Source organism: Culex pipiens, chromosome 1 (assembly GCF_016801865.2).
Source record: "Culex pipiens pallens isolate TS chromosome 1, TS_CPP_V2, whole genome shotgun sequence".
In the NCBI taxonomy this organism is placed as follows: Eukaryota; Metazoa; Arthropoda; class Insecta; order Diptera; family Culicidae; genus Culex; species Culex pipiens.
In genome coordinates, this window is record NC_068937.1 from 120,221,977 (window position 1) to 120,244,364 (window position 22,388).

Consider the following 22,388-nt stretch of genomic DNA (forward strand, 5'->3'; position numbering starts at 1 on the left):
ATTTACTCTGTGCTTACACCCCACAAGCGCCAGGAACCTGAAAATTGCTTAGTAGGATAGGGTGCTTGGTCAGGATTCATCATAGAAGATGATGATGCGACCCAAAATCATAGTGTTAGTTGAAAGGTTTTATAAATTATTCTCAAGGCAAACAATCGGATGCTGCGGATCAGACATTTCCCGTTTAACTGTTGTTTAATTTTAAATGAAATGGTTTAATCTTAGACAGCCGATGCTATGGAGAGGGCTTAACACACAAACAACCGACGTCGTGCCCTCCGAGCTACGGAGCTATGGGAAGGTCTTTTCAACACAAAAATGACCCGCGCACCACTCAACGTTCTTGATGAATCAAAATATTTGTTTACGCGATAAACCTAACGAACTCAACCGTCAAATTGTCTTCCAACCAGCGATGATGAAGAAAAGGCTTTCAGCACACAATAACTCACCGATTAATATAAATAAATTCCAAGATCGATCATGTTCTATAGCAACAGCGCAACTCACTCCTGATTTTCACGATCGCGGATACAACACAAAAAGAACACCACAAAAAAACCATCTCACAATCCTGAATTGTTTTTTTTTTTCACTTTGCGCACAAACCCAACCATCCGCTTGCACTGACGGAACATAATTCACACAAAAGAGACGAAAATTATCGCGGAAAAAAACAGGACTGCGCGTCCCCAGAAGCACTGCACTTCCAAAAATGGCTTTTTTGCAATTCCGTCGTAAAACTACTTACTTTTCCTGTCATTCTTGAACGTCGAAATAGCCTACTTTTCTGTACCAAAAATAACAGAATCGAATAGCAACACTTATCAAAAATAAATGCTGAAAAGTTCTACTTTTCAGCACTCAAATGGGTGCTGAAAAATTGAACTTTTCAGCACTTGTTTCGAAAAGTAACATTTTTCAACATTTTTTTAATTTAAACGATTTATCAACAAAATACATGAAAATTTGACATAAAATTTCACTCAGTGTGTGTTTTTTGGAATTCCAAAAAATGTTGCATGGAACTTGTTGCAAAACTTGATTTTTTCAGCACTCTTCGTATGTACGACTCGTGCTGAAAAAATCCTCTTTTTGCAACTTGTTGCATAAACTACTATTAATTTATTGAAAATGTTAAAATCAACAATCCCGTCAAAACAAATCCCCCACACATTCCTCTTCAATCAAAGGACAAAGACATGCATGGTATGTTTAACAACGTCCAACATTTTGTGCGACCCACATCGATTATTTTGGGAGCTTTTCTGGAAGTTGTTTGCCATCTCATCACATCCTGAAGGGGAGGGAACAGCATCAGAGCAAAGTCATCACTTTTATTGCATCCATCCGGCAGATTTTATAACCCCGGTTGATCACACACACAGTGCGATGTGTGGCTTTCATTTTTCAAAAAGGTTTTTTATCAGATGCACCAGAATAACCCATTTAAACGTCTAACCCGGTAGCCCACTCTGCTGGCAGATGTAACGGTCCTGACGTCCTTCGACGTGAATAATTCAATTGGAAATGTTTGTTTTGGCCACCGCCATCACCTCCACCACTAATGCCCCAAAATGTAATGTCCGCAGCCCCGGCTTGGTTTGTGTGTAGTTTTGGGGTTGCAGTTTATGTTCCACAAACCCCTCCCCGCGGCGGACTCGGAGAGCTAGAGGCGGCCGAACGACAACGCGCCACAGCAAGGTCGTGCTGGGCTGGGTCGAATCATAAATTCATGGGTTCCTGCAGCATAATCGTGAGAGGGCAAAAGTGGCTTCAAATTACAACATCACAAAAAATAATAACACAAAAAGCATTGGTGGCTTTTTATATGACTTTTAATTCTTCAGAAGATTAAGCTTAATATCCATCCAATAATCCCGATTAATTTGAATGTAATCGCGTTCAAAGAACCCACTCATCTGCAAGCAATCATAGCAATTGAAATAAACCACCACCAATTAACACTTCTTCCGAAACAAAACAGTGATAGCAATCGATCTAAAATAACCAACAAACCTACACGGAGAAAAGTCATTTCCCCAAAATCGTGAACAAGCGTTCACTAAATTGCTCACTTTAGAATCAACAACGGAGCGTCCATCTTATAGAGCGGTGACGACAAACCAACCGACTCAACCCCCGGCCCCATTTCGGAACGTCAGCGCGGCCACTTGGAGCCACCCGTCATTATCGTCCCAACTCGAAAGAAGTAGCTGTTCGTTTGCCGCCGGTGAAACCAGCTTGGCGTTCAAGGTAGATTGCGGCTCACAACAAGGCTCGATTGCCACTTGAACGGAGCCTTAAAATGAGATGCGGGGTGGGCGGTCTCAATCTCCTGTTTGACGTACTAATTTGAACAGCGGAAAATTCTGGTGTCGATTTATCGGTGGGGATTGCACAGGGCTGTAAAAATTATGTGAAACGAAAAACACGGAAGAGTTGAGGGCGTTTTATGGAGGCCTTCTGGCCTTGTTGAGTTATTATCTGGAGGATTAATGTTTGCTGATGGTTGAGTTGGTTGAGTTGTTGCCTCTCGAGGGAAATTTGCCCTGCCGAGTCATGCGTGCAGTGAGCAATTTCCCGGCCACAATATTTCAATGGAGGTGATTTATTTTAACGAAATTATTTCTTGTTCCAAAATATCAACTTGATTTTACGAAACCTTCTGAAATCTTGTCAACAATTACCCACTGTTTACACTAGTCTAAAAAAATGAACGTCAGTGCGATAAATGGAGAGGACATAAACCGCAAATTCAGCAAAAGATAAACATCGCTGGCCTTTTTCCTCTTCCTCTGAGTAGCCTTTCGTAGCGGGAAAAAGGTAAACATCAAACAACATTATTCACACAGCATAGAATGTAGCTGGTAGCACTGCTGCAGTACCTGCTGTGTACAAACAAAATTACCAAAGATATAAAACTACCGTCAAGGTACTTTACAGCGTTAAAAAATCATCTAGCTTTACAGTGAAGTTTGATTTTGACACTTTTTCCATGTTTGTAAAATAATGCTTTTAAAAAAGTTTCAAATAATTGAATGGCGACAAGAATCATTTGGACTCCTCAAAACTTCAGTTAGTAAATTTTACATCGATGTGTTGAACAAAACGATACAATAAATTTTCATATGATATGAATAATCAAATCTTCAAGGTGGGTCTACGAGACTTGATAAACAACTTCAATATCAGCGTGATTTCAGAGCCTTTCCTCCGTGAAAAAAAATGCAACACTTTTTTTGTTTCGATTTCCTAAGCTCTTGGATCCAATCATTTCCGTAAAAAGTATTTGCACTGAAATGCCGGCCCAACTTGGGGTAGTCGTCGGCGTCGCAACAAGACTGCAACCCAATCAATCCTTTGCGACCTCCGGACCCGACCCAGTCCGGATACCAGGAGCGCCCGCAATACCTGACCAAAAGACAAACAAGCGGCCAAATTGCTTCCCCTTTCCAATTTGCGGGGTTTCCTTTTGTGTGTTTCCTCATTTTGACTTTTCCGGTCAGAATTTTTCTATCTTCACAATGAGTTTTTTTTTTTTGGGCAGAAGGTACCCAAAAGTTGGGACAATCAGAAAATGATAAAGAATTTTGGGTAAAATAGGGCCGTTTCAAATGTCACCCTCGAAGGATGTCTTTTCACAATTTGGTCTCTTTGTTTATGTTTTCAATAGTACTTTTCGTTCATTATCGCCGCCCGCTTAGAACTTTGGATACCTTTTGGTTACTTGAACGAGTCTGTAACAGCACTGATTTGCAAGGAATGGAGCTAACACAAAAAGGGGCTTCTATAATTATGCTCTGTCCACTTCTCAGAGTCGAGCGTTGCCAGGGAGGGAAATCTATTCGACTTTTCACGAACATTTTTTTTTTTTTGGCTCAATTGATGAAAGCAAATACCTTTTTTGCAAAGCCAGAAATGAAAGGTCTCGTGTTGATTTCACCGTTAGAAGGATTCTTCTGGTCAACGCCTTTGAAGCTGACTTCAATTATTTCATTTGCGAACTTTCATAGAATTTCACGAGGCTTTGAGTGTTCTTGAACGATCAAAATATTTTTTGAAGGCAAGGTATGAAAATATTTTTGAGACTTCAAACTAATTATCTAACTAACTTTGACCAACATAGCATACAACATTATAAAAATCAGGGCTGTGGAGTCGGAGCCGGAATCGGTGAAGTCGGGTCTTTTCGGGGGACCTGGAGTTGGAGTCGTCAAAACTCGAATAGCTGGAGTCGGAGTCGGCTAAATTTTATGAGCTGGAGTCGGAGTCGGAGCCGGAGTCGAAAATTCCTGATAAACCCGGAGTCGGAGTTATCTTAAAATCAATATAATTTATAAACCGTTTTACTGTTCAGTTTTTGTTATGATGCAAATTAGTTTACGAAACTTTTATGTATCTATTTTTTTTTTTAAAAACGCGTAATGATTTTTTTTCAGTTAATTTAGGTGTTGGTTCAAGAGATTTATCAGATGCCGTTATGGTTTTGGAGCATTTTCAATTTGATTGGATAGCTCTGACTATGTTATTTCAATATGATCAGTAAATCGACAATGTCGTGCTATCATGTCGCACCTGCCATTTTGACGTTCCGAGAAAAACGCGTTTTAATGTTTGACCTTGAATAAACAAAAACGAGAGCAAGCAATGTAAACAATAAAAAACACGTTTTGTTTGGTTGACCATTCTGTGCATTGTCCCGAAGTTTGGTTGAAATTGGTTGCTGGAGTCCCGAGTTATAATTACAAATGTTTTCGGAAGTCTAACTTGTACGTGCGTCAAACGCGTTCTGACCTGAATCCCTTTGGCCATTTGTCGCACTTACATCAATTTTCAGGGAGTGACAAGATAGCACGACAAGATTGAAACTACTTATGATATGAAAAGTGACAAAAAATTTCGAAGCATTTTTGGTTTTCGTTGAATATCTTAGGATTGAAATCGAATTTTGGGGATCTGTAAAGGTCAAAAGATGGGGCATTGTGAGCTGCACAAAATGGCGCTCTTAACTCAATTTGGCCCAAAATGCACGGACGACAAGTTAGCACGACGGCGACGAAATAATAAATTTCCCCTCATTTACCCATACGAGAATTTCCCCTATATCAATCTATTACTTGGAACTCAACATGCTCATTTTGTATACAAATAAAAAAAAACAAAGGGTATTTGAAACTGACAAAAAATATCAAAATTAAGTTGCAATAATTTTGAAATCATCATTGAATATATTAAATTCATCGATTTCCTCAATGTTTACTATTTCCCTACAAAAATCTAAAAGTGTGGATCCTTACAAATATCGTTGAACAAATCTTTATATATGGCTGTTTTAGGCCATTTAGGTCCGTGAGTTTGAAAACTTTGGAATAACGTCATGATTCGAATTCCCGGACGCTTCGAAACCCGGACACTTCAACTTGTTTTATCAATTATTTGGATATAAGTTCGCATTATGAATGTCAAAACTGTAGTGCTGGAGTTAGTGCCAAAACAATTAAATAAAATAAAATTATAAGTTAACAAAAAATGCGAAACATTTCAACGGAAATATTTCATAGGCGTCCGAAGCACCAGAAAGGCAAAGCAGGATTTTATGTTTTTGATTTTCTTAAATTCTAGCCATTTTTTATATAAACTATCGATTGTTTTGATGTTAACAGCTTATTTGAGACCTATACAATGCCATTCACTAACATTTCAGTCCAAATTTGTGCGATTCATAAGCAAAATCGAGTGTCCGGAATTCGAAGTAAAAGTGTCCGGATTTCGAATCAGCTTTTAACAGCGTCCGGATTTCGAATCATGACGTTATCATAAATCGGGATAACATTGATAGAACCTTTTTTTTTTTTCAAATATTATTCTACCGGTAAGAATTTTATCATGTCTCATATGTTTAAAACATGTACTGGGCTGGATTACAAAATGTCCATGTATGTATTTTCACATAAATTCAGTAGAGCTTTGAAATACAGTTAAGTAAACTGTTTATTTTAATACAAGAATGACTTTGATAGTTACTGTGTGTCTTACAAATTAAAGCCTAAAATGATTTTATATGTCAAATCGATTATGAAGTCTAGCTCTTCCATTTTTTTAAATAACAATTACATGTTTTATTGACTTGTTTACCAATTTTTTATAAAAAGTCATGTAAATTTTGGGTTAATTAAATAAAAACCACAATTATTCTTAAAAACAGAATCCAATTTTACTTCTTCAAATACTCTGATTTTGCAAAATCATTTTGTACTATCAATTTGCAAAAAAAAACTTCGACTTATCAATGTAACCCCAAACATCAATGTCTCCCCGGTTTACAGGTATACGCGCATGTGTGAGATAAACATGTGAGTTATGCTATCAATACTTTTCCTATCATTTAAGTTATTTCGTTGTTAAAGCATTATTTGTGTGAAGCTATTTTAAGCTGACTACCTTTGAAAAGCTGATTAATTCCAAGTTGTGAACAGAGTTTGCAGGTGCCTAAAGAATCGACTATGTCTACTGAAGTACTGAAGTTGCATAGTAACCTCCAAAATATCTAATAGGTGGGGAATAGTTAGAGGAATGGAGATTTTATTTATTTAAACATTTTTTAGATATTCTTAATACTGAGTTAGTGTTGGAGTCGGAGTCGGAGTCGGAGTCAACAATCTGTTAAAAGCTGGAGTCGGAGCCGGAGTCGGAGTCGGAGTCGGAGTCGTATGAAGCTAAAAGCCGGAGCCGGAGTCGGAGTCGGAGTCAGCTTAACTCTGAAAGCCGGAGTTGGAGTCGGAGTCGCCTAAAACATGACCCGACTCCGCAGCCCTGATAAAAATCGTCGGAACAACTTCAACAAAATGTCTAAACAAACTGTTCCATTATCACTGAGAAGTAAAACTTTACACTACTGGGAGATAATCGGAGCTCAGGGTGACCTCAAGCAAAGACGGATCGAGTTGAGCGGGATCCGTTACCAAAATTCGATGATGGCCCAAAATGCCCCACGTGAATTTCTGAGCCTGTGTGGGCTGATAAGTCTAAGTTAGAAGATTGGGGAATGTTTTCAGTAGTTGCATTATGAGCTCAGTCAGAAAGTATGAATGCCAAACATTAGAAGTTATCAGCTTGCAAAAAACTTTGGCAAAAACATGCAAGCAAAATTCATAACCATAAATATCGCATAAACATCGTAAGCACTTCAAATATTTTTTTCAGAAACCAGAATCAAGTTTTCAGTGCAGAAAAGAGCAAACTTTGTCGTTACATGTCGAAACTGTTCCGCCAAATTAGGCGCATCCTTATCCACCCAAGCTGGTACCAAGTTCGACGATACGTACAAAGCATTCGACTTTCGTAACCGCCACAACGGAAAACAGACAGAATCTGCATATAACGAGAAAAGTTTTACTGCCAGCAAAACCCGACCCGAAAGCAAACGCTCGTAGGGTTGCAGCACGAAATTCCCATTTTCGCGCGCCTTTCCGAACAGAACATTTTCTTACAGCGAGGAGAAACCCTCAATCGACGGAGGAAGCTACAAGGACGATGCAGTTAGCACTCAATCTGGATTTGGCCCCTTCCGGCCCAAAGACCAGAACGAAACGAATTGCAGATGAAATTTCGGATTTTGTTACACCGTTTTCCGATCGATTGAGTTTGTTGTCAGCAGGGCAACCGCCACAGCATCTCTTCTTTCTTGGGGGTGAAATTTATGGATGAAAGGTCCACTTTACGACCACTACCGTTGATTACAGTGTGCAAAGTCACGTGCATATTCACGTAAGTTTTTCATTCCTTATTCAGTGGGTATCCTTCGGACACTTCGATACCCAATCGATTGAAGAACACTTCTTAGCACAGTGTTTCTCAACCTTTTGCGATCCATTCCCCCCTTGACTGATTTGCAAGAACTTCATTATTCCCCCCTCACCCTTATTTTCAATTTACTGGTATCAATGCACAAACATATTTATTTTTTTAGGTTTGCAAAAAGATTACAGTTTTCATAACAAAAAAAAACTATGGAAGGTATTTAAAAACGTTTTATTTTAATTTAAAAAAAATTAAAAGCCACTATTCTGAGCTTCTTTTCGTTTGAATTACAATAAAAAAAATACAATTATAAAATATGTACAAATATTAAATAAAATTAATAATTATCTGCGGCAAAAGACAGATAACCCTAAAAAATGTGAATAATTCAAACAAACTTAAATAATATTTGAAAAACTTTTTGTCAAATGCCAATTATTTAATAAAACATTCTTGTTAAAAAGTGTACAAAAATCTCACAGAAACCAACAAATCTCTCACAAAAAAATCTGCTTGAGTCCAAAAAATACAAATACCTCAGAAATATTAAAAAAAAATCATTTTATTCAAAAATAAAAAATAAAAATCACAGAAATTGAAACTTTAATAACTATTTTTGCCTTCCTCACTGAGGTAAGGCTATAATCCTGCTCGAAAAATGAACTTTTGAAATACAGCTCGTAGACCTATATTCATGTATACCTATCGACTCAGAATCGAAAACTGAACAAATGTCTGTGTGTGTGTATGTGTGTGTGTGTGTATGTATGTATGTGTTCAAAATTCTTGCCAAGTTTTCTCAGCACTGGCTGGACCGATTTTGATCAAACCGGTTGCATTCGACTTGGTTTAGGGTCCCATACATCGCTATTGAATTGTTTGAAGTTTCGATAAGTAGTTCAAAAGTTATATATAAAAATGTGTTTTCACATTTAACCGGATCTCATTTATATGCATGAAAACTATGTCCGGATCCATCATCCAACCCATCGTTGGTTAGGTAATCGAAAAACCTTTCCAACGAATCCAAAACACTGAAGATCTGGCAACCCTGTCTCGAGATATGGCCACTTAAGTGATATTGATGCACTTTTTGGAAGCCGAATCTCACTTAAATGTATGTAAACGAAGTCCGGATCCATCATCCGACCCATCGTTGGTTAGGTAATCGAGAGACCTTTCCAACGAGTCCAAAACATAGAAGATCTGGCAACCCTGTCTCGAGATATGTCCTCTTAAGTGATATTGATGCACTTTTTTGAAGCCGGATCCCACTTAAATGTATGTAAACTATGTCCGGATCCACCATTCGACCCATCGTTGGTTAGGTTATCAAATAACCTTTCCAACGAGTCCAAAACATTGAAGATCTGGCAACCCTGTCTCGAGATATGGCAACTTAAGTGATATTGATGCTCTTTTTGGAAGCCGGATCTCACTTAAATGTATGTAAACTATGTCCGGCTCCACCATCCGACCCATCGTTGGTTAGGTAATCGAAAAACCTTTCCAACGAATCCAAAACACTGAAGATCTGGCAACCCCGTCTCGAGATATGGCCACTTAAGTAATATTTATGTACTTTTTGGAAGCCGGATCTCACTTAAATGTATGTAAACTATGTCCGGCTCCACCATCCGACCCATCGTTGGTTAGGTAATCGAAAAACCTTTCCAACGAATCCAAAACACTGAAGATCTGGCAACCCCGTCTCGAGATATGGCCACTTAAGTAATATTTATGTACTTTTTGGAAGCCGGATCTCACTTAAATGTATGTAAACTATGTCCGGATCCACCATCCGACCCATTGTTGGTTAGGTAATCAAAAAACCTTTCCAACGAGCCCAAAACATTGAAGATCTGGCAACCCTGTCTCGAGATATGGCCACTTAAGTGATATTGATGCTCTTTTTGGAAGCCGGATCTTACTTAAATGTATGTAAACTATGTCCGGCTCCACCATCCGACCCATTGTTGGTTAGGTAATCGAAAAACCTTTCCAACGAATCCAAAACACTGAAGATCTGGCAACCCCGTCTCGAGATATGGCCACTTAAGTAATATTTATGTACTTTTTAGAAGCCGGATCTCACTTAAATGTATGTAAACTATGTCCGGATCCACCATCCGACCCATTGTTGGTTAGGTAATCAAAAAACCTTTCCAACGAGTCCAAAACATTGAAGATCTGGCAACCCTGTCTCGAGATATGGCCACTTAAGAGATATTGATGCTCTTTTTGGAAGCCGGATCTCACTTAAATGTATGTAAACTATGTCCGGATCCACCATCCGACCCATCGTTGGTTAGGTAATCGAAAAACCTTTCCAACGAACCCAAAACACTGAAGATCTGGCAACCCTGTCTCGAGATATGGCACTTAAGTGATATTGATGCTCTTTTTGGAAGCCGGATCTCACTTAAATGTATGTAAACTATGTCCGGATCCACCATCCGACCCTTCGTTGGTTAGGTAATCGAAAAACCTTTCCAACGAATCCAAAACACTGAAGATCTGGCAACCCTGTCTCGAGATATGATTACTTAATAAGACATGAATGCCACAAAAGTGGTAAAATGTCTATAATAAAAAAAAAATGATTACTTAAGTTATATATGTGTACGTTTTCTCTGGATTCAAAAAAATTGCTGAAATATGTGTACAAATCACTCCTATTACCCATTGTTGATAAAAAGTGAGGAAGGCATCAAACACATAGGTGGATTAAGTTAGTTTTTGGGAAAAACATGGCATTGAATTTCTATTGAACCCACATTCCCCCCCCCCCCCCCCCTAGAATGACCAAATTCCCCCCCAGGGGGGAATTCCTCACCGGTTGAGAAAAACTGTCTTAGCAGCTTGTGAAGCAACTCCAACTTTGACTTTGAGAATTTGGTGACTCCTACTCCAGCTCTCCAAAGACTCTGACTCGCAGCCCTGCGTTCTTATTCACACAACTATTTTGCATAGATCGCGCTCAAAATATCGTTAATTTGCAAGCCAAGAACAAATAACCATTTCTCCCAAGGCATGTGCAAAATGATTTTTAACTGCCTAACCTTTGCCTTGTAATAAGACCCCCCTAAACCCCAAAAGTTAAAACAGCCATTCATCTTACCGCAAACTTTGCCCATCCATCTATTCATTTCTCCAGCAAACCATCAACATGTAAGTCAAGCGAAACAACCCGTGCCCACGTCTTTCCGGCGAGAAGGTCGGCCAGCTCATGTGAAATTAAAAATTTAATTTCCACCGGCTGCCCGCCGAAAGCATCAGCTGTAGTACGAGACTTGGCCACCAGGGGGCACGATTTATGGCCGTTGAATTGCCTTTGCACTGCCCCCAAAACACTATGTCTTGTTGTTGATCTCCTTGGAGAGTGAGATGTTTCCCATAACTCAACGGGTGGTGTTGGCGTGACTTACCTGTGAGCTTCCGTCCTGTATTTATGCAAAAAATGCGGACACAGAGTTTGTTCTAAGATGGCACCCTTGGAAACACCCGAAAGTTCTGGCAACACTAGAAAAATAATTTTAAAATTCAGTGCTAAAGAGTGGTTGCCAGTTTCAGCTTCCCTTGTCGTCTTGCTGGAATACCTTGTACTCCGTAACGAACCGAACGTCGTCACGTTCCAGACGGAATGCTTTTAGCGCCGCACTCATTTACGGTGTAAGTGAGCTGCAAATGGTTCCTGGTCGACTTTCGAGCAAGCCGGTGAGTTACAAATTCTAAGAGAGTTGTTCAGGCGAACAAGATGTTGATGATAGTTTGAACGAGGCGAGTGATGAAATTTCGCCGGGAAATTAGGTGCTCCTCCTCGGCTGTAAGTGCTCCACTAATGGAGGTTCCTCAGAGAAGTAATGAGTTCAATCAACTGTGTTAATCGTCTTCGATGTCAATTTTGGGAGATTACGTCTGAAGCATTAAATTTGAAACATGATATCGGTATCGCAGTTTACCTCCGAATCTGCTTTTAAATCATCTCTCAAATTTTAAATTATCTTGAATTACCAAACTTTAATTCTCCACTGTTCTCGACATCGACATCGACATAGTGCTAACTTGTCGTGCGTCGCTTTTTGACGTTCCGAGAAAAAATGCGTTCTTATGTGTGACCATGAATAAACAAACACGCGAGCACGCAATGTAAACAATGACAAACACGTTTTTTTTGGTTGACCGTTCTGTGCATTGTCCCGAAGTTTGGTTGAATTTGGTTGCCGGAATCCCGAGTTGTAATTGAAAATGTTTACGCTAGTCATGCTTGTACCTGTGTCAAACGCGTTCTGACCTGAAATCCCTTTAGCAAATTGTCGCACTTACATCAATATTAAGGCTGTGTCAAGATAGCACGACATGATTGAAACTTCTTTTTTTTTTTTTTTGTTGAATATCTCAAAATTGAAATCGAATTGTGGGGATCTGAGAAGGTCAAAAGGTGAGACATTGCGAGCTGCACAAAATGACGTCCCTCACTCAATTTGGCCCAAAATGGACTTACGACAAATTAGCACGACTGCGACGACCTGGAGTGATTCTGCAAACATTTTACCCGTTCTCCGAAGATTGCTGGAAGTAATTTGATTTTCCTTGACTTTTCCTACACATCATCGTTTGTACTTACGCCTGAAAGCAGGTGCACCCACCCCGGCAGAAAACTTAATATTTGTGTTCACTTTAAGTTTTTTTTTTCCTAATATGGTGCAACATTACTCACGAGACAAAGTTGGAAACGTGTGCAAATAATTAAGTAATGTTGCTTTTTCTGAAATGTTTTTTTTTATTTTTTTGCTGCATTGACTAAACAGAGCAGTAAAACGTCGTTAGTTTGAATCAACACAGTTTTCAAACATCCTTAGAGAACGAGTATTTCCTCGCTTCTCTTCTGCGCGAGATTGACGAAATGATAATATCATCGCAGCTGCGTAAGTTTTAAAATAATTGTAAAACGAAGTAGTCAGCCTTAAAAAGAAAGCTAGTTTAGTCAAACCAACGGAATTTCACTGTATTCCCTTTGGCACCGAACCTAGATTCAGTAAACCTGGAACGGTGAGTGGAAACAGATGGAATTGTTGTTTGCCAACTCGTTAGCGGGCTAGCTTTTATTTCTATCATCATTCCAGGTGGGAATGTTAGTTCTGAGCAAAAACAAAACGGGAACTTATTTTCGCTGTTTGCACCAGTCAAGCTGTTATAAAATAATTAACTTCTTTTTCGTTTGAAAAGTGCAGAAGAAAACAAACATCGCTTCAAGTAGTGGAGCAATTTAAGAGATCCTTGAACCTAGACACCGCCTTTTTTATCATAGTAAAAGCCAAATCAATCAAAGTAGCCTAAAGTTGAAACATTTCCCCCCTGTTAAGTCCTCAACAGTTAAGCGCCGATTGAAACAAGTCCACGAAATCCTCTCCAATCACCATTAGCAACAATCGGCCAGAGATCGTCCCCCGGCTGCCCCGTTTTCTCCAGCCATTCAAGTTTGTTTATCTCAATTCTGACGACCGTGCAAATATTTGCTCCCCGGAAAGAAGAGAAATGGGGTAAGAACGAATAACTTTCCTGATGTTAACCGCCATCTAGTCATAATCGACGGTGACAGCAAGCAAACTGTATCGAAATGTGCAATCAAGCAGCATCCCGGGAAGGTGGATGAACATTTGGATCATGGTTGTAGGAATTGATCATCAAATCGGGCGTCCAATTTTACATACAAGTCTCTTTAACACCAAATTTTCAAACCATCACTACAGAATTATTGAAAAACACATATTTTTTCGAACGTTTTCGAAAAAGTGAAAATTTTACCATTTTCCGGGATAATTTCATCGGTTTTTTGTCTGTGTGGTTGTCAAGCATGCCAACATAAACTTTGAAAAATATTTGCAACGGCCTAATTTAAAACAGACTGAAAATTATTTATTTTCAAAAATTTTAAATCAAGACTAACATTCCAAAAAGGCGTAATATGATTTAATTTTTTTTTGAAAATATTGAAAAGGAAAATTTCAAGAATTATTCATATTTTAACATTGAAAATCGGACCATTAGTTGCTTAGATATTGACATTCGAAAATGGTGGGTTGTTTGGGTGAGACTTAGAAAATATAAATTTTCCTGTTTATAAACCTTTTCATGGCAATATCTCAGCAACTAAGGGTCGTATCAGCAAAGTTATAAAAAAGCAAAATATTGAGAATTTTCTCAGCCTTTTAAAAATATTTTTGTCAAAAGTGGACAAACATGGGCACTCATTAAAAAAAAGAATAACTGTGACTTTTTGCCTTCCTCACTTTACTGAGGAAAGGCTATAAAATCACTCGAAAAATGAACTTCTTAATTCGACCTCGTAGACCCACCTTCACGTATACATATCGACTCAGAATCATGTTCTGAGCAAATGTCTGTGTGGATGTGTGTAGGTGGGTGGACAAAAAAATTGTCACTCGATTATCTCCGGACTGGATGAACGGATTTTGACCGTATCAGTCTCATTCGATCCGTCTTGGGGTCCCATAGGTCTCTATTTAAAATCAGCAAGTTTAGTTAAGTACTTCAAAAGTTATGCTAAAAAAACGATTTTGGCGTATGTCCGGAAGATTGTAAAAAGGGTGGTTTTTGCAAGAAACCCTATCATGTTATACATTTTTAGAAAGGTATTAAAAAGACCTTTCCAATGAGCCCAAAACATTGATGATCTGACAACCCTATCAAAAGTTATTAGCACTTAAGTGTTATTTATACACTTTTTGGAGGCCGGATCTCAGATATTTCAATAAAAATGATGTCCGGGTCCATCATGCGACCCATCGTTAGTTATATAATCGGAAGACCTTTCAAATGAGCCTAAAACATCAAGTATCTGACAACCCTATCAAAAGTTATTAGCACTTAAGTGTTATTTATACACTTTTTGGAGGCCGGATCTCAGATATTTCAGTAAAAATTATGTCCAGGTCTATCATGCGACCCATCGTTAGTAAGATAATCGGAAGACCTTTCAAATGAGCCTAAAACATCAAGGATCTGCCAACCCTATCAAAAGTTATTGGCACTTAAGTGTTATTTATACACTTTTTGGTGGCCAGATATCAGATATTTCAGTAAAAATTATGTTCGGGTCCATCATGCGACCCATCGTTAGTAAGATAATCGGAAGACCTTTCAAATGAGCCTAAACCATCAAAGATCAGACAACCCTATCAAAAGTTATTAGCACTTAAGTGTTATTTATACACTTTTTGGAGGCCGGATCTCAGATATTTCAGTAAAAATTATGTCCAGGTCCATCATGCGACCCATCGTTAGTTAGATAATCGGAAGACCTTTCAAATGAGCCTAAAACATCAAGGATCTGCCAACCCTATCAAAAGTTATTGGCACTTAATTGTTATTTATACACTTTTTGGAGGCCGGATCTCAGATATTTCTGTAAAACTTATGCCCGGGTCCATCATGCGACCCATCGTTAGTTAGATAATTGAAAGACCTTTCAAATGAGCCTAAAACATCAAGGATCTGACAACCCTATCAAAAGTTATTGGCACTTAAGTGTTATTTATATACTTTCTGGAGACTGGATCTGAGATATTGTGATAAAAATATTGTCTGAATCTTCCATGTGAACTTTCGTTGAATAAGTTTTTTTTTCAGACCTTGCCGATGAGCCAGAAAAATTGAAGGTCTGCGAACCCTATAAAAAAAAATCAGTAATAAAATTGTTTTTTTAAACATGTTAAGGGAATGTTGCTATTTTTACTGAATGTATTGACTTTATGAATGTGAGGAAGGCACCAACCACCTAACGGTGGATTAAGTATCGTTTTTTCAAAAAAGTTACCTAAAAATGGCTACAACTTAAAAAAAAATTATCAAAATTCCACTAAAATACTTTTTGATTGCATGATTCGATTTGAAAAATTGAAAAAAAAATCGGTATTGGTTCAAAAATCATAACTCGGTCAAAATTGTTTTGCCCATTCTGGAAATTTATGAAAAGTTGGCATTTGATGTCCCCTATAACATATCAGAAAATAAAAAAATATAAAAATAGTGTTTTTTTGCAAATCAAGTTTTTTTTACCGAAATCTCAGAAAATTACTCTTATATGCCCTTTGAAAATGTTGCTCCAGATTTAAAAACATTCAAGCTTTTAATTTTATTTCAAATTCTGGAATCAAAATGCAAAAATAAATGAAACTTAAAAATTATTGATTATTTATCAAGTTTTCTACAGTGGCACTTGTAGATTTGCAAAAAAACATTTGAGCAACTCTCTACAAAATCGGCCGATTTTGACCATTTTTATTTTTTGTATTTTTTTATTTGGCTCAAACTTTGTGTGGGCCTTCCCTATGACCAATGAAGCTATTTTGTGTCATTGGTTCACCCATACAAGTCTCCATACAATTTTGGCAGCTGTCCATACAAAAATGGTATGTAAATATTCAAACAGCTGAAACTTTTGAGTGAATTTTCTGATCAATTTGGTGTCTTCAGCAAAGTTGTAGGTATTGTTGAGGACTATTGAGAAAAAAATAGATACACGGAAAAAAAATTTGCGGATATTTTTATAAACTTTTTTTCACAAAAACTCAATTTCCCAAAATACGTATTTTTTTTATTTTCGAGATTTTTCGATATGTTTAAGGGACAAAACCCGCAACTTTTGAGCCATAGAGAAACATGGTCAAAAAATCTGCCACTGAGTTATAAATTTTTGAAAAAATCGTGATTTTTGGAAAAAATCGAAATTTCATGCAAAAACAAATTTGACGTAATTTTTCAATGTAAAACTGTATTTCCATTCGAAAAGTACTTTACAGATTTTTTGATAAAGGGCTCTGTTTTCAAGATATAGCCACCGAAAGTTCGATTTTAGCTAAATATTTGCTGTTTTTCTATTTTTAAAAATAGTGACCATAAGTGACCATTTCTGAATTTTTTTTAAGTTCAGAAAATTTTCTATAAAATTTTCTAAGAGGCATTGAAGATTGGACCCCCGGTTGCTGAGATACAGCCACTTTAAGTAAAAGAAACACGAAAATTTTAGTTTTCTAAATTTCACCTAAACAACCCACCATTTTCTAATGTCGATATCTCAGCAACTTATGGTCCGATTTTCAATGTTATGAAATTTTCCGATCTTTTCGAAAAAAATATTTTGAATTTTTTTAAATCAAGACTAGCATTTTAAATGGGCGTAATATCCAATGTTTGGCCAATTTAAAATGTTAATCTTGATTTAAAAATCTACAAAATATTTTTTTCGAAAAGATCGGAAAATTTCACGAATGTTTCATATTTTAACATTGAAAATCGGACCATTAGTTGCTGAGAATCGACATTAGAAAATGGTGGGTTGTTTAGGTGAAATTTAGAAAACTTCAATTTTCGTGTTTCTTTTCCTTAAAGTGGCTGTATCTCAGCAACCGGAGGTCCAATCTTCAATGTCTCTTAGACAATTTTATAGCAAAATTTCAGAACTTTTCAAAATAATATTTTTAGAAATGGTCACTCATGGTCACTATTTTTAAAAATAGAAAAAACTGCAAATATTTAGCTAAAATCAAACATTCGGTGGCTATATCTTGAAAACAACAACAAACAACAATTTTACAACAACAACAACAAACAACAATTTTACATTAAAAAATTACGTCAAATTTGTTTTTGCATGAAATTTCGATTTTTCCAAAAATCAACATTTTTTCAAAAAATCATAACTTGGCGGCAGATTTTTTGACCATGTTTCTCTATGGCTCAAAAGTTGCGGGTTTTTGTCCCCTAAAACATATCAAAAAATCTCGAAAATCAAAAAAAAAAATATTTTGGGAAATTGTATTTTAGTGAAAAAAAGTTGATTAAAACTTCTGCAATTTTTTTCCATGTACCTATTTTTTCTCAAAAGTCGTCCTCAACAATACCTACGACTTTGCCCAAGACATCAAATTGATTAGAAAATTCACTCAAAAATTACAGTTGTTTGAATATTTACATACCATTTTTGTATGGACAGCTGCCAAAATTGTATGGAGACTTGTATGGGTGAACCAATGACACAAAATAGCTTATTTAGTCATAGGGAAGGCCTTCACAAAATTTGAGCCAAATCAAAAAATACAAATAAAATCCATTTCCGATTTTGGTAGAGAATAGCTCATTTGAACTATAATTTTGTGTGTTATGTTTTATTATTAGCAGTGTTGCAAAAGAGTGATAGAAAAGCTATCAATAGATTATCTCTGCACCAAAAATATCCGAGAGTATAGCGGCCGTCACTATAGCTTGTGAGATCTCTTCTTGTGTCTCGGGATTCCCAGCGATATCATTCTCTCTCTATCACTCCTTCCCTTTTCCTCGACTATGCACTCTCACCGCTGAGTCTCTCAATCTCTCCGAAAACTGCAATGAGAGAACGCGAAATTGCGATTAGGAGCCGACCACGTATGACGCCCCTTCAAACTGCGTTTGCAAAATTGGTTTTGTGGCGGCTTTTGTGGTTAAACGCTGTTGCGGTAGGATGATCGTGGAAGCGAGAACGAGAGAGAAAAGGAAAATGTCAATCGCGAGTGGGCAAACACGAAAACGTGTTCGGCTATGTTCGGCGCTGAGAGTTTCAATGAAGAGAGAAGAGCAGTTGTATTCGAGGCATGAATATTCAGGCGAGATAATTGTAGTTGCTGAGAGCTGATATTTTGATATTTTAACAACCCTGATTATTAGTATTTATTACTACTAAAGACACTTTACCTCTGCAGGCATTCGTGTCGTTTGTTTTATTATGAATTCGTTCATAATGTAAGAATCCAAAGAAAAATAGCTTAATTCCAAGCATATTTTTTAGCAAAGCAACATATTGGGTTAGTTTAGGTTTAGAAGAAGTTTGTTGAATTTTTTATTCAATTTATAAATAAAAATCAGGTTTCCGTTTTTTGCTGGGGTTTCATGATTCAACTGATTTTTTATGTGGAATTTTTCAAGATATGTAATTTGAAGACAAATTCAAATAACTTAGAAGGATATTTTTTCGCCTGGAACAAATTATTTATATTGCTTGATTTGTTATTTGTGTAGGGTTGGGGTTTGCTTGTGACCGTCCCGGGTTGCGGTTTTTTTGCTAAAAAAAAACATAAAAAATACCAACCTTTTTAAATCATTAACTCGTGATGGTTCACTTTGTTTAACAGTTTTTTTTATAAATGAGTAAAACAACAATAATGAGGTAATTCTACCATGGTGCTGACACAATTCAAAATTGAAAAGAGTGCATCACTTCGATGGATAAAAACACTCCTAATTAAAATTTTCACAGACGGGCTCCTGTTTGTTGACAAATAGCGGAATGTGCATTTCAATTCATTATCAATCAATGTTTGGCTTGCGGTTGTATTAAATATATGACGGTGAATGAGTGAAAAGCTAACAGGCGTGTGTTTGTGTGTATGTTATGAAATGATTCATTAATTGAAGCAGCGATACGTCATTGCCTCGCAGGTGTGCTTATATTTAATGTGGCTTCTCGGATGCTTGCGAAAAGCTGGTGTTGCGATATGTATAGAATCAATCAACAAGTAGTTTAAACAGCAACGAAACATTGAAACATCAATATTTCCGTCCAATACACAAGTTAAACAGAAACAATTACACGATTGAAAATGTTAACACAATAAAACCTTAATGAGATTACCACAATTAAAACAGCGAATGAAGCCGCGACAGATGATAAAGCAACTATAGTGAAAAGTGCCACAAGAAGTTTATAAAAAAACAGGAAAATTACAGCACACAAACTAACCAAACAAACATCGAAAAGAGAAAAAAAAATCGAACGAACGAACGCAAGATTGTTGGGTTTTCTGTTCGCCCCAAAGCAAGAAACGAGTGACTTTTGTTTTGTTTGCTTTAATTTTCATATTTTCTCTTACCATCACTGTCGGATTTAAGGTAGAGCTTTCCTCGGGGACTCAAGCACGACCGGTGCGGTTCTGGTGGTCGTCGGAAGGATTTAATTTTTGTTGGTGTTGGTTGTGATGTTGTTGTTGTTACGTTGTAAAGATGTTGTTTTTTTTTTGTGACGGTGAAGGATTTGTGGTTAGTACGTGTTGGTTGTTGGTCAGAAAATCAAGATAGCCAGAGAGTGGTGGCGATTTTGGGGGAGAAGAGAAAGAGAGAAAGAGAAAAAAGAAGAAAAAGAACGATAATGAAAATATGTCAGTTAACAATGGTCTCGTTGCTCTCGTTTACACAAAAATTCACATATAAAAGGGTAAAGAAAAACAAGTCACTCGGCAGATAATGCCCTCAAAGAAAAGCTCACATTGTTTTCCATCCTTTCCTTTTGAAGCTTGCATCTCCGATTAATTGTTTCTTTGAAATAACTAATCCTTTAATGTTTTTTTTTTCTCCAGCTTATACCAAAGTTTTCTTTCAGAGAAAATTAAATATGCCAGCACCATGAAATTTATTTTGCCGCTCAACAAACACTCTTTATCTTAGCCTTTAGTTCAGGATCTATGTGAGTATGTGTGTTGGGAAACATTCATCAACTCCACCAAACAGTTGAAAACTTTTAATCGTGTTTGTTTTGTGCCAGCCGACTATAATATAAGAGTTAGAAGGGAAAATTACGTACAACGTGTGTAAGTATGTGGTTTGCTTGAAGTTTTAATTTCAAGTAGATGTATGTACTGGGGAACCTAGTGTAGAAACCTCGTACAGAAAAAATTCCTTTATTTTTAATCTTTCAATTGTTACTATTCCCTCACCCTTAATCCTCAAATCTGAAAAAGAAACCCAACCAGCTCCAAACTCACTTCTGCTCGTGACATTTAATTCGATTTGGGGTTTCATTCTCTCCCGGCCACCGCAGATTTTCCACATTTTCATCCAACTTTGCCCACACCTGAGGCGCTTTCGCGTATGTGTGTGCGCATTTCGTGTGCGTGTGTGCTGTGCATACAAATGTTTGCTCCTGTTTCCACTCCGGTTGGTTTCTGTTTGTGGAACGTGAATTCACCTTTTCCCCCTGATGATGCTGGAGGGCACACACTTCAGCCGACCGGGACACTGACCACCGCCCGCCGTTCCGGAAGTGAAAAAACCTTTTTTCATTATAAAACTTTGTTTTGTTTTTTTCTTTCTTTTTGTTTCGTCTGTGTGTGTGTATGTGAAAAAAAAGGTGTCCAGGAAATGGATTTTTGTTTCAAAACCTCGACCCACAAACTGAATATGGTACCTTGAGCTATTTTAGGACTATAGGACAAATATGAGCAAAATCGGTAAACTTTAACCCATTGATAATCGGAAATGATGTTTGTATGGGAAAAAAAATCTCGCTGGAAATTCAATGCTCTACAACTTTGCCGTTAAACTCGCTCCTGCAAAGTTGAAAAAAAGTAATTTTGGCATGAAAAGCATTTTTCCAACAGTAAAAATGGGTTCCCCTTGTGGACCATGGGATCATTTTTTTCTGGTTACCCTAGTAAGTATATGTGTAATTTCCCCCCCCCCCCCTTTTGTTTAGAACTAGTTGGTTTCTGTACGACCAATATTCATACCAGGTAAAATGTTAGTTTCATTTGAATAGGCACATTTTTATCAAAAAAGTGATTTGAGTAGTGCGGTGCCTGTGTGGACGCTCAGTCCTGTTTTTTCGTGTTATTTTCCGTCTCTTTTATGTCGCTGTTCGAGTGCATGGGGTGATTGGTCATTATAATTAAATAATGGCATCAGTAGTGCGGTGCCTGTGTGGACGCTTAGTCCTGTTTTTCGTGTTATTTTTCGTCTCTTTTGTGTCGCTGTTTGAGTGCGAGTAGTGCGGTGCCTGTGTGGACGCGCAGTCCTGTTTTTTTTTTTCTTTTCGTGTTATTTTCCGTCTCTTTTGTGTCGCTGTTCGAGTGCATGGGGTGATTGGTCATTATAAATAAATAATGGCATCAGTAGTGCGGTGCCTGTGTGGACGTGCAGTCCTGATTTTTCGTGTTATTTTCCATCTCTTTTGTGTCGCTATTTGTGTACATGGGGTGATTGGATTTCTTCTGATTCGTGTTGTTTTCATCTCTTTTGTGTCGTTGTTTGTGTGCATGGGGTGATTGGTCTTCTTCTTCTTCTTCTTCTTTTTTCTTTTTTTTTTAGTTCGCGCGTTCGTTGGCCAATGAGTTTATTTTTGTTCTCTTTACATAGTTTTCGATAGAAACGATCCGAATTCTTTTTTTTTTTCGAGACAAGCAAGTCGTATTGCTGGATTAAGTCCTTTCTATATCATCGATGATCGGAAGGCACACCGACGAATATGTTTTAAGGCTTATGATATAAAATCATTTTAATGAATAAAGCCCTTCTTACATCACCGTTGATCGGAAGGCACGCCGACGAAGAATTTCTGGAGGATCGCGGTCGAATTAATACTATATTTAAAATTCTAGATAGCTATCTTTCGGATTCGATTGTGAGTAGCGGGACTTCGCGGTTACTATGCAACGTATTTTTTGGAGTCTTTTTATATTTTAAATTTATAAGTCCTTCTTTTATCATCGTTGATAGGAAGGCACGCCGCCGGTTAAGTTCGTTTAAGTTATTGTTTT

At 37.4% G+C, this 22,388-nt stretch overlaps 1 protein-coding gene across 13 annotated transcripts in view; it reads right to left on the reverse strand.

The window, feature by feature from the left end:
• LOC120423960 (peripheral plasma membrane protein CASK) overlaps nt 1-22,388 on the reverse strand; it is a 539,239-nt gene that overhangs the window by 428,371 nt on the left and 88,480 nt on the right. For 12 of the 13 annotated variants that reach the window (XM_052709491.1, XM_052709518.1, XM_052709502.1 and 9 more), the window contains one exon: nt 19,731-19,790. The exons of the other annotated variant lie outside the window; for it this stretch is intronic. In XM_052709491.1, coding sequence (XP_052565451.1) covers nt 19,731-19,790 — 60 coding nt within the window. The remainder of the gene's footprint in view (nt 1-19,730; nt 19,791-22,388) is intronic. 13 annotated transcript variants of the gene reach the window in all.